This window comes from Lates calcarifer, linkage group LG15, assembly GCF_001640805.2.
Source record: "Lates calcarifer isolate ASB-BC8 linkage group LG15, TLL_Latcal_v3, whole genome shotgun sequence".
NCBI classification, from domain to species: domain Eukaryota; kingdom Metazoa; phylum Chordata; class Actinopteri; family Centropomidae; genus Lates; species Lates calcarifer.
Window position 1 is genome coordinate 20186976 of NC_066847.1, and position 13850 is coordinate 20200825.

Genomic DNA, 13850 nt, shown 5'->3' on the forward strand with positions numbered 1-13850 from the left:
TGTGTTGGGAGTGCAAATGTGTTTGATGCAACATCTTAGGAAGAGGTTATGAATGAGATAAGGTATTGTGGCAATCTGCACTACAGACAAGTAGGAATGAAGGAAAAAATCATGGTTATGAATCAATTCAGATTCTAAAAATTTGTTTTTGTTCATCTTTAATAACATTAACCTTGAGGGCACCTAATGTAATGAAGCACTGCATAGTATTTTATTAGTTTGAAACATAAAAAGACAACTACCAACAGTGTCTTATTAGTGAAAATTAGTCACAACCTGAGCCATGAGTTGAAGTGGTAACAGGTGATTGTTTATCAACATGGGGATGGGGCAATAGAAACACACTGGGTGGTGGATGCTGTGAGTGTCAGGCTTCTTCATCAAAATAACTTGGCAATATAATTGAATTATTTGAAGTTAGTTACGTAATTATTTTTGCTGCATGAGAATACGGCACAGAAGGTTTTCGTCTGTCGAAATTGAAAGAGAATAGAAAGAAACGTCTCATTCCTCAATCCCACTCACCTCTGTTGACAACAAAGCCGCACTGCTCCCTAGCTTTCATTTGGACATGTTTCATCAAATTTAGAATGTTGAAAATAAAGCACTAGGGGAGTAAGGCAAGCTGGTGTTGTTTAAGGGGGGAAAAGGGATAAATGAGAAATGACTTGTGCGCAGTGTTGTGACTGGCTGGTTGGTTTCATAATTCTGCAAAAACTGCTGAGAGACGAAGACGGAGCATCTGCTCGACACATCTGAAGTGCAGTCTCCGGTGAAAAATAAAATCTGATGACAGTAGGAGTTCCGTATTTTGTTGTATTCTTGTCTGGTGTGAAGCAAACATCTGCAGTGGCATGATTGCTCAAGAAATTTTTTAATTCATTTTGGCCTATTTCCATCAAATTGTCAGAAACAAGATGAAGCAATAATTGCTCTTGCCATGCAGTAATCTGTGAACATTTTCCTACATGTCATTTGCAATTCTGTATCTGCAGTAATATGATACTCTGGTATTCAGCGGAGTCTGTCTGTACCAGCTTCCTTTTTGGTGGCTTGGTGTACTCTTCTTGGGCAGTCATGCCATATACACATTATATAAGGTTGGGAAGGAAATATGGATGCCATGGGTGCATCTTGAAACAATTTTGATGCTTCATAACACAGCAAGAAACGTCAAACATCACTATACATCATACATTATGTGAGGCCCTTCATGAGCATTGCCTTTTGTGGGACACTCAAACTGCTTGTTTTGGCAGATGCAATACTTGAGTCAAGTTGAAAAACAAATATCAGCAAGCATGCAACACATCACTCCCACAGAAATCTCGGTAGTTGTAGTATGTCATTGTTTTTGACACATAATCTCTACAACAGTTTTTTTTCTCTCCAAGACAGGTACTTCTTGATATTTATTACATTTCAACACCACTGTGATCTGCTTTTGTAGACTAACATTTTGCAGAGCTTGTCATACATCAAAACTTTCCATAGTAGACTTAGAAATAATGTTTCTAAGGCTCTGTGTTATACCTGACAACATCTGTCATTTGTTATCATGTGGAATGATGTTTTCTAATTGGCTGGTTTTGGATAGTTTTCTGAATTTTGAATAACTTCTCCAGGCAAGCAGTTATTGGCTTCCAAAGTGTTCCCCAGCTGTCATGCGATTTAATATTGTTTTCCAAAAGTCATTTTTTTGCTCAAGCAGTTCTCTTGCTTCAGGTTATTGGCACTTTATTGTTCTTTGAACGTGGCATTATGGGCTGTTGTTGTTAACTGGAATAACAGGCTGTGAATACATTCTGTGTCCTACAGTGTAGTGACATGAATTTCTTTTTCCTAAATGTATGAGATAGTGAGTCAATCAGCAGTAACATCTGAAAAAGAACGGCAATAAATTTATCATCATAGACAATGTAAACTTAATAATTAAAAATAGTAAGCCCTGGCTATATTGAATTGCACTGCCCTGGCAGTGTGTAGATTTTGCAAAGCACAGTAAAGGACAAAAAGATGTCATTTTAGTCACTCAAAAAAAAAAAAAAATGCACATAGCTTTTCTATCATGTATGACATTTCATACATATGATATTTATACATATTGTGGTGGTCACTAATTGTTTTAAGTCCTACAGAATGTCTACACAGGGTGCATAGTAGTATAAGCAGCATGTTAGCAGCCCAGCAGCAGCACCCTCTAGTCTTCCATCAGTGTCATCTACAAAGGATGCATTCAGGCACAGTTTTGGCAGTGTTCTGAGTCCAATATAATCACTGTAGACACTGCATGTATGCAAAATGGAAGAAAAAAATATGCATAGGGACATACATAAAACTCAAGTGAAACTCAAGCCTTTATGTAGCCCCTGTAGTTAGCTGTACTGCTTAGAATAGAAGTGTGTCTTACCTTTAGTAAATACATTTGTGGAGTTGGTACTGGCATATTATTTTTAATTTGTATGTATTCTAATTTGTATTCTAATGTGTATGCTTTTATATATTTATTTGCTCTATTATACAGTACTTATATATATATTAATGTGTATCACCATATATTGGTACATATGTCAGTATATTATTTGCCAATGATAACATCACTAGAGAAAATGGATCTCCCATACTAGTTTTTATCTGGTCCAGTGCATGTCTAGTCTATACTTGGAATGGTCCTGTTAAACACATTTCATCTAATATGAGTCATGGCTGTCCGTGTATTGTGACCTTACTTGAGGTCAGTGGTTTTAAATATCTTATTCTTGTTATGAAGATATGCATAAACAGCAAATGAAAAGCAGGATTAAACAGCAAAAAGTGTTTAAGGAGTGTGACTATATTTAGTACAGCTGAACTGTGGTTTTAATTCTGAGTTATAGCGCCACAAGACTTTGTCACTAGGGTGAACAAAATCTGAGTTAAAAAACAAGGCAGCTTCAAAAACATTGCACTTCATCTGTCAAAGGTTCCCCTGATGATTCATTGTAGCTGACATCAGTGACAGAAAAACCAGAGCGATGGAAATCTATTCAAATGTGGTGAAGCTCAATTTCCCCTTTCATTAGAGAACTGTGGATAATATGTTGGACCCAGACCAGTAGGGGGTAAAATAGCTTCATCAGTCTTTTCAAGTCAAAGTGAGGTGGAGGGAAACAAGTGAAACGCCCATGCATAACACTGACATTTTTTAATAGAATTCATTTATAACAAATGGAACTTGTGTCAGCAAAGAACTGATTTTCATACAGACTTCTTTCGCCACCAATGTAACCTAAGTAAGAAAATAAAAAGCACTCCTTTCATTCAGAAAAAGAAACATTTTACGCTTACAACTAATCAGAGGTAATTGTATGATCTTTTTAACAAGCCATTTTTTTTTACAATTTCATTATTTAATTTTTCAGTCTATGCATCCAGACGAGAGATAGATAGAGAGAGCAGAGAACACAACGTTTATTTCTGTTAATGACACTCCAAGCTTGAATGGCAAAGCCACAAGAACAGATGGTTGTGGGACAGATTTTTCTGAAGTCATCTGCTGGAGTAACCATGGCATCAGAATGGATGCTCTTTTTCGCCACAAACTTTTTTTTTTTTGTCTTTTTCAAGAGTTGATACCTTTTTTGTGTTATTTACATACACACAAAGTGAACGTTTAAGGAGATTTTTTATAGATGGGTTCAAGTAATATATTATTGGGTTTAGAATCAATAGGGCAGTGCATAGTACAAAGATAGAGAAAGTGCAAATCTTCCTACCAGGCCAGCTTTGGCCGTTCTGCAATGTTTCACCATGCATACGAAAAATCGCAAAACAAAGAGGAAAGACTGAGATGAGAAAATAAACATGTTCCGAGACTTGAACATAATGTAACATTAGCCACCATGAGGTTAAATAATAGCACTTTTATATCTCAAAATTATGACAAAAGTAATCAGTTAAGCAGTTGGTAAAAATAAAACACATAGCTGCTTGAGTTAACAAGGGAAAGAAAGCACCTGGAATGCACATCCACAAAGCCATCAAAGAGGGTACAGAGTTAAAGATGCTGCTCAACATAAAGACTGAAACATAACCAAACTAAACCCTTAGTCTCTAACTGTTATGTCATTTAAAAAAGGACATTACACACCGGATTGTCAGGATAACAGAACCAATATTTTGCTTGCAGTTTGTAATTCTCTGTATCTACTCTCTGTAGTGACACACATGAAGTCTAATAATTCAAACCTAAGGCATGAAGAAGAAACCCTTCGGTGATGACATGTGCATTAGGCATTCTTCTTGACCAAATCATTTTTTTTACTGTAGTTTGACAAATAATTTTAAGATTTTAATACAATGTACTTTATTGTTTTAAAATGTGATCATAGTCACCACAGGTAAAAAGCTCATTAACTTTACACTGGGCCTCGATACATGTACTGATGGACTTTGTCCTATTTAGTATTCTGTTATCTCATCCCCAGCTGCATGTTAGAAAATTTTAAATAATATGTTTTGTAGCTTTTGTGTATTCATGACTTTTTTCTATAGAGGTCAGTGATATATATATATATATATATATATATATATATATATATATATATATTTATATATATAAACTGTTTTACTCTAATTCACTCAGCCACAATAAGGCCACTGAAAATGAAAAATATGAGCTTTGAAATGTTCTTATTTGCATATATAATCTCATCATGTGACAAATGAATACTAAAGGTAAATAAACTATACAATTACATTTACACTAAATGCCTAGATTACTCAAAGGATACATTAATATGTTAAATGAAACATTATAAAAACAGGCATAAATATAAGGCACTCTAAATGCAAAATGAAAAAAAAAAAGTCTTCTCCATTGAATGTTTGAAAGAACCACAAGTAAGTGATGTCTTTGTACCTTGCCCTATTGTGTGGTGTGAGCGGTGAGTGCGGCTGTGTGACCCCTCTGCCTCCAATTACAGACTGAGAGTTTGAAAAATGCACCAGTGATGCTTTGACTGGCACCTGACATTCCCACTCCCACACCTCACTTGCTGGGGAGGGGGACCACAATGTCATGAACATATCCACATAAAACCCTATCTAAAAACACACATATTTATTGCACAAGAAAAGATGCACTGAATCAGAATACAATTTTGTCCTACTGATGTGCATTCCAGTGAAAAATCTCTTCATTTCCCCCATAGCACACAACTCTCAATTTGGAAGGTTTCATAGACAATCCATATTTTATATACGTTGTACTTTATCAATATATTTAAAGTGATATATTTATATTTTAATATATATTTCATTTATATTTGACCATCTGTACCATATATTTATATATTCATATATCTTATCCAATCCATCAAGTTCTCTCTTATCATCATTCTAACATGGAAGAACTAAGATAATCGGTAGCAGCAACTTCATACTTTGCTCATCCCTGTTGATTCCACAAAGCCCCAGTTTATCTTATGGGAGTAATTAAGTTACCATGTATGTGATCATGGACAAAAGCAAACAGAAATATTCAAGACCAAAAAATAACTCTTTAACAAAGTTACATTTTGGTAGTGTGAATTCCGTTCTGTGCACTAAGTGCAACAAAATGTGGGGGAAAAAAAAACAAACAAACATTAAAACAAAATAACAAAAAAGCAAAGAGATTCTCTGCAAAATAGCACATACGTCAGAACAGTTCTACAGCTTTAAAAAAAATGAACATTTACGTAAATACATTTTATCACTTTTTTCCAAGCGATAAATTTGTGTAAAAAAAGGAAATTCACACAGTTCAAAAAAAGCACATCAGCTGTATAATAAAGTACTAAAAAACTAAATCAATAATTTTTATTTATTTCATAGATCATTTTAACTTTACCCTCTCCCAAAATTTAGATGATGAACATTGTGACAGGAAAAGGGATATTTATTCGTTATTACTTTAAGTCTGTCCTGCTGTTGTGGACCAAGCATTGTCTTCTTTTTCGATGGGTTGTCTGTGTGTACTTGATTGTGAAACAGATTTTTTTTTTCTTTACAATGTGCATCAAGTTTTTTTTCCCCGCAATTCTGTGTGCCTCCAATGCCTCTCGTAATGGTTCATAATCACTGATGCATTTCTGACGATGTCATTATTGTTCATTTACTTTTTTCTTGTGTTGGTTTCATTCAGTTATATGAGCCCCAAAATGAATCCTTGAAGCAAAAGAGAAGGTAATTCCGTATGATGCTTCAACAGTCAGGATTCCCTCACTTTGTGTTAAAGTGAGGTTTTCTTGGGGTTGGGAAATACTTGGTCCTCCAGGAATCATCTTTTTCATTTTTTGACAAGTCATGTCGCACATCCAACACTTAATGAGTTGTTAGCAAGGAGTTAAGGAGTACTTTCTCAAGCAGGAATTTATGGCTCAGAAGAGAGGCTCACTGGGTTTTCTTTCCAAAGGGCCCTCTGCTTTTTTCTTCCAATACTGGGTCTTTTACGTTGCATAGTGATCAAAGCTTCCCAGGTACTCCAAGCCAGCTCTGTAGCAGAACTGGTATTGATCCTGGAAACAAAGGAGAGAAGTCTTTAGTATGCACTGGCTCTGTGGGCTCTAGATACTGAATGTTCTGTTTGTGTATCATTTTTGGTCTGTTGTGCTTCTTCTTGTTGTTCTTCTCTATACAAAAACGCATTTTCAAAACTTGAAGAAAAATTAAGTAGGTGCGTCAGAAAACACTGGCCAATCACTCTGAAATGAAGAGATGAAATTGCAGCGGAGAGCAGACAAAACTACTTTAGATTGTCTCAGCTACTAAATTAATCATAGTCTTTAACAGAGGCTCTGCTGGCTCAAGAGGATACTTGGAATCTCACCAGACATTTCAGGCAATTGGAGTACACTATCAAATTAGTAACACGGTAACTGATTCCATGTGTAGTCTACATTGTCACAAAACCTGTATTAGGTAGCTGTATTACTACCTCAGTAGTGAGAGTCAGTCACTTGTGAGTTTGGTTTTCTTTGCAAGTGCAGTGGAAAAGGAGGAAAGGGGAAAGAAATGTCTCACCTCTGTCTGCACCATAGCTGGTCTCTGTGTCCGTAGCATTTTCACTGTCTGAAAGATGTCTACTACGCCCTCATATCTCATTCGTTCCAAGACAATGCTGAGGGTGATGAAAACTCCAGTTCTACCAACACCCGCGCTGTGCAAGAGAGATCAACAGGGCAACAAGGTCAATGGTGAGGCCAGAGGAACCAGAGAAATAGTTTGTTCTAAATCGAAACAGTGTACCAATATGCTTATTGGATGTATATGTGCATGATTTATGTTGTAGGTTCTGTGTGTCTTGGGCTGTTGATTGGAAATTGGGTTTTTAAACATTTGTAGCTCAAGCATTTATTTAATACAAAATGCAACAGTTGTGGTTTGGTGAGTTATAACGGTTGGCCACTTACCTACAGTGGACTGAGATAGGCCCGTCTTGGCCAAACTGCTCTTTTGTTTTATGTACTTGGCCTATGAAGTCGATGAAGCCTTCTCCTGATTTTGGCACTCCTTGTTCAGGCCAGTCTGTGAACTGAAACTGCCTTACTGTCCGTGACTGTCCATCCTGGGAAAACAGGATGGGAAAGGAGAAAGAATGTACAAATGGAACAGTACTCAGAAATATGGAAAATTGGAGACAAAAAACCCCAATGAAGTGAAACTAGGAAGCCAGTCTGAGTTATTTTGCAGACGGCCAACCCATTGCAGTTCATTCCATGACCATCTCTATCATAATAATTCAACGCCTTTGTGGGTTTTACGGGTCAAGTCGGCATTCTCGAAAAAATCTGGGAGCACAGGTGCCAAGTTTAAAGCATCATAGAAAATGGTTTGTTATTAAAGATACCTGTCATTTTACCTGAATGTATTAAACATGAACACTAAAGATGCTAATTCCTTTGATGTGCTACCCTTGACAGGGTGTATGGAGAATCGACTTTGAGGGTGTGCATTACTTAAATGATATTGTATCCCCTTGATAAGGAAAGCAATCCCATTGACGAGACAGTGTAACATGCACTACAAAGGGAGCCTGCACTATTTATCTGTGTAAGCCTTTGATGGAATTAAAAACTCTGGCAGCTCACTGCTGCCGGCACCACATTTGTTTTTACACATTGACATGTGTCATAAGTCCTACAAATATATATTTATGTTTATGTTACACTTAAGGCCATAGTTTGGTATAAACAAATATTTGATACAATGCCAAAATGTTGAGCTAATAACTACTGCAATGATAAATCCAGTCAGTGTTCACCATCCAGAACATTCAAAAATGTTACGTGAAACATGATCAGTGAAACAATGTCTGCTTACCCTGGCGTCAGTCACTTTGAACTCTCTCAGGATATACTGGGGCATGTTATACTCGGCCATTGGGTCCACCACAAAGTACTGGTATCTGGCCGACCTTTCTGCTGGCCAGTACTGGTGGCATTTTTCCTGCAGGGAGTGAAAAATAGAATACCACAATGAGCCACAACATTCCCTTCATACACCAGCTTCATTGTGTTCATTCCCAGAAATTTTGTCTTTGTATTCTCGAGGCTGAATCTATGTATGGTATTTCATATAAGGTTGTTTTGTGCCTCTGTGCTCTGTTACCAGACAAAGGAGGTTAATGTGGCAAAACAAAATGATAAGAAAATAAGCATATGCATACCCTGCCCATTTCTCTAAGCTTGGTGAGCATAACAACGATAGTAGAGTTGTGCTCCCAGAGCATTCTCCAGAAGTCCTCTGTGGTCTCTGCCAGTGGTCCCTGCGTGGCAATATAGGCTTTCTGTTGCCTATGGGGATGCAGAAAAAAAGGTGTGATACAGTTAGCATGGAAATACATTTGAACTGTCAGTGTGAATGGTTTGAAGATGAAATATAATTGTCAAAAGAGCCATATTTGCAATGACTGACAGAAAACATGGCACTGGCTCTTGTCTTGTGTTAAGTGGTGTCCACTGGCACTAAATCAATATTATTAATATGCGGTATTACATAGTTTGCATCCAATATGCAGTGGGTGTCAGAGTATTTGAGCACTTACCTGTACCCATCAATGAAACTGGCATTGATGTAGTCAGAGCCCTCAACTCCTCGAATGGGCTGAAGACACACTCGTGTAGACTCGTATGGCATTATGTTAACAAGGCGGTTCTTGAACTTGTTGCAGGGGAGATTGGCACTGATGAATCGTGATGTATGGGCTTTAGTGTTAGCTAAACGCTGCACGGTAGAAAGAGAAAAAGGAAATATCTTTGAGCATACTGGTGCGTGGTAAGGAGCATTGACATTCTGGTGTTTCTATATTTCCCTGGTGACTGACTGTGTTTGACATTAAAGGTGGATTGTACATCAATTGAATAGTATGGACAATCACATGCCTTGAGAGTAGGGAAGAATCCAAAGCACAATAAGCTGAATATATAGTGGGTGATGAAATCTACACTATAATGGCTCATAGTGAATTGTGGTTATATACAATTTCACATAACCATAAATTATGGAAATGGCATCAGAGTGATTACTCTCACAGCTTGCCCAAAACAAAAAAAAAGCACGATATGATTATAAGAAAAAGAAATGGATATCCAAGTGGGTCTGGAGTGGACAGAAGTACCATGTAATCTGACCTGCTTATCATCTCTTAGTGGAATCAACATCCATCACAGAGCAAGAAAGTAGGTGCGTGACAAGCAAGGTAATACCATGCATACAGCAACACCACAGACTGCAAAGGGCTGGCTAAGGTTGGTTGAGCCTCTCATTGTTAATGCAGAGTATATTGCTCAAGTCCCTCTGGCAACTGTTCTGTGGTGGGGAAAACCTGTGTTTGGCGTTTTCATGTAAACCGAGAGCCCCGTTACCCAAGGAGTGGGAGCTATGGGAAGGGGAAAACAGAAAGGGGGAATTTATCCTATGTTGCGAGTCAACTAAGGGGAATAGAGAGGAAACCACAGGCCCCATGCTGTCTCGTGTGCCTAATGGGAAGTGGAAAAGAGTTTGGGAGCTGTACTGACATTGGAGGCCTGCATGTGACCTGGGACACATGGTGCCAGTGGGATGTCTGTAAATTCTTCCTACATATGGAAAGTTGTTGATGTCAAATTTTACATCAGGTGTGGTTTGCAAAATTCAGATTATGGTGTATAAATTTAAAGCTAAAAACTACCTTTTAAAATAAGTTAACAGTATACCTTGAACTCAAGTTCCATGCCGGTGACATTCTCTCCACCTTCTATCTGCGTCAGTTTCTGGATGTAGGCGTATAGGTTTCTGGCGGGCACTTCGGTGGTGCCGCAGTTGACGGCCTCCTGGAGCGCGTCGTGTATGAAGACGTACTGGTCCTCTGTCTGCACCATGTAGTTGCGCTGGGCACGCATTAGCGTTACGTGCCCGTAGATGTCCACAGTCTTCTCGTGCTTGATACGTTCCAGCATGGCATCAATCACGATGAAGCAACCTGTACGTCCCACCCCAGCGCTGTAAACAAGATCAAGAAAGAAGACTGTTAATTGGGTGGTGTTCTCAGTTGTAGCTGTACAAGACACAAAGACACAAATGGTATGTTTATGGACAAAAATATATAGGAAGGTCACTAATCTGACATGTTTAAACTTCTGTGTCATTATGTCTGCAAACCATGGCAACCATATACAGTGGTTCTGACTGTATTTGATCTCTAGTGACAAATGAGGGGAAGTCCAGTGGATGGAGAGGTGTCTTTTGTAAACATGTATAGGAGTTTGAAGAACTCTTTTCCTCCCAGTGATGAGACAAAAAGGTAAATTCTCTGTGCCAAGTTTGCCGCTGTAGGATGGACCATTTGGCTCGGGGTGTAATTAAATCTGAAGTGGCACTGTGTGGAGAAGAGGGCTTGGCAGTCACAGCCTTCAGTGGGCTCACTGCTGGCTTTGCAATCTAGTCTCTCCCCTCTGGACCCCACCTGTGCTCTCCAACCCATCAGGACTAATCACTTATGCAACAGCAACATTTAACCTTTATCTCACAGTTCCGAAAAGTGCCACTACAACAAATGTGCACGCAAATGTGAATACACAGTCACAATTTTCAGAGTGTGATTTTTTTGAGGGCTTTGTTAATGTGCTGGGCAACTTCTGAGAAGTGCAGCTGACTTCAATTAATGCCATTAGATTAGCACAGTGCACCTAAATGGCATAAGAGCTTTAGAAGAGGCGCTGAAAGGCAGGTCTCTTCATTAAGATTCACATCGGCACATTTTTACATTAGTGAGTAAAATGCACAAGTGAAAAAGCACTCTGACAAAGAGGGGAGATGTTTTACTGTTTCTCTTTGACCTCTCCTTGCAGACCGGCTTGAGACACGCTGTATAAATGTAGCCGCCTTCTGCAGACTGCTGACAATTTAAAACTGCTCACCCCTGCACATTACATGTTTTAATAGTGCAAGCCTCAGCACAGATGTTTTCTGATGACAATTTATTTACCATGGGGTGACGAGGTGGTGTTAAATCTTGTTCGTTAACTCTCCTCCCACAAAGCATGGCATTGACAAGACTACTCCTTGCACTTGGCACTCCAAAGTAAATAGGTTATTCAATCCATTAAGCTGACATGCCTACGAGGTGTGAACCATGCTCTCGTGCCTCCTCCTTCTGATGAAGCATTTGTTTTTCATTTGTTCTGAGGAATGGGGAAGGGGTTGAGAAGGAAAACTCAAGAGGGAGTAAAGTTATACCCTGGGGGCCAAGTCTGGCTAATGTGCCATGCTGCACTGGAAGTGTGCTGCGAATGGAATAAAGACATGGGAGTCATATATGGGAGTCATTGGTTTTAACAAATGATCTGATGATCATTTTCAAAATGGCTGACATTGGCTGAATGAAGCTAAATTCTTTTGTTATTTTTTGACAAAACTCTGCGCAGCTCTAGGTTTGATTACAAAATGTGGGTGTCAGTGAAAGAGAGAATAAGGCTGCAAAAGAAATGTGAAAGGCAAAGGGTCTCAGGGATATTTGAAGAATGAATAACACCTCAGCCCTTGGGCAAGGGGATGCAGAGAGAGATTTCTCCCTTTACCCCAGCTGCTTCCAATCTGAAAACATTTTACAGTGCAGACCTGAATGTGGGAGAGTGATGATCTGTGAAAGAGTAAGTGACAGGGTGACAGCACAGAGCTAGAGAGACGGAGGAAGATGAGGAATGGGGGAGAGAGGTGAGGAGATGGAAGGTAGAGTTATGTTATGTGGAGACAGATGCTGCAAGTTATCTTGAAGTTGTGTAGTTCTCAAGTTAGTTTTCTAAAAGACTGAGCTGCAGGGATATATATTAACGACAATTTTTCCTGAATGTAAAGACCAGAAAATGCTAGAAACATGGGTAATATTCCTTTATCGACAAGTGACGGTGTATGTGTGGTGGGGTGAGGTGGTGCAGAAAGCCGTACATTTGGCAGTTGAAGGGGAGCTGGCGGACTGACTGCACTAATGACCTGACACCGCCTTTTGAGCCAGTCAAGACCAGCTGCTTTGGACATCGACACACATTAAGTGTCAGACTAATATGCTTTCCAGGAGTTGAGGGAATAGGGGATGGGAGAAAAAGTGCAGTGTAAAATACAGCTGAAATGAGTCCCGAGAAGATAAAGCATGAGCAGCAGTGAAAGCAATTACATATGTATTGTTACTAAATCTCTTGCTGTCAGCTAACCTGTCACCATTTCCTTGCTCTGCTTATTGAACACACACATGAACTCAAACTCACCAGGATCACTGAATAGCTGCTAATGGAGTCAATAATGATTTTAGCCTTTTGCATGTGAATACTTTCAAAATGTGGAAAATAAATCAAGGAAAGTATGGAATTTTGTTTTCAAACAGGCTTTGCCCTCTGAGTGGACTTTGTAGGTTTATCCACTTTCCTTCACAAAATACTGGAGAGAAGTGTATCCATTGTAAAACGGCAACAACAGCAAGACTTTTCCCCTTGCTTGCAACTATGACACGATGACACAGAGGTGGTGCTTTGTGGCTCCTGAGTTGTCTTTCGCAACCAGTGTAAGTGAAACAAATTAGCTACGTAGGCTACATGCCGCATCACAAGTTACCTACTGCAATAATATACAGTAAAGCAGAGAAAAGACAGAATGGGGAGAAATAGCAAGGTTGTCAGTTGAGTTGTTTGAAATCGGGGGTTGTTCTATCAAAAGTTTCCCTTCCGAGTCACTGGGAGAGGCCAGTGATCTCCATGACATTCAATCATGTCCTTTTGACCTCTCCTGTGACCTCACAATGCCTGCATAGCCCTTTATCTGGAAGAGCAAAACAGTCCCTGACCTGTGGGTTAGCGAAAACAGCAGGAACTAGGAAAGCAGGAAACATGCTATAATGTCCCTGAAAGGCAGATTTCACAAAATGTACTCTGATCTCACCTTGTGAGAGGTGCTCTACAGTGGAAACACATGAATGCATTTTGATTAATGTTCTTAACTACTCCTGTAGGGGGATGCATTAGCCACTCACTAAACCCATGTTTAGAATTTCCCATTAGAAATCCTATTTGATTTCAGCTTCTATGAACATTTCTCAGCATTCATCTAAGTTCACAGTTAGCTTTCTAGCACGTTGTGTGAGGTTGTCTGCCTTATAAGGAAAATGGTGTCACTGATTCAATGGGAAAAAAAGGAATCAGTTGGGGCAATTTAAGTTTGTTTGTACTACAACAAATGAAACTGAAGTCTCTTCTTATAACTCTGGCTGTATGAAATGCTGAACACTGGAAAAATATCATACTGTAACCTAAGATGAACATGTCACACTCAAAATGTAAAGCTAAAGTTTGAGTCAGAGA

The 13850-nt window shown here is 38.9% G+C and overlaps 1 protein-coding gene across 14 annotated transcripts in view; it reads right to left on the reverse strand.

Moving 5' to 3' along the window:
* Positions 1–3169: 3169 nt before the first annotated feature.
* LOC108892381 (protein tyrosine phosphatase receptor type D) overlaps positions 3170–13850 on the reverse strand; it is a 344319-nt gene continuing 333638 nt past the window's right edge. For all 14 annotated transcript variants that reach the window (XM_051076295.1, XM_051076293.1, XM_051076297.1 and 11 more), the window contains 7 exons: positions 10218–10503; positions 9068–9246; positions 8690–8816; positions 8344–8469; positions 7434–7588; positions 7045–7180; positions 3170–6539 (listed from right to left, as the gene is read on the reverse strand). In XM_051076295.1, coding sequence (XP_050932252.1) covers positions 6471–6539; positions 7045–7180; positions 7434–7588; positions 8344–8469; positions 8690–8816; positions 9068–9246; positions 10218–10503 — 1078 coding nt within the window. In that variant the 3' untranslated portion in view covers positions 3170–6470. The remainder of the gene's footprint in view (positions 6540–7044; positions 7181–7433; positions 7589–8343; positions 8470–8689; positions 8817–9067; positions 9247–10217; positions 10504–13850) is intronic.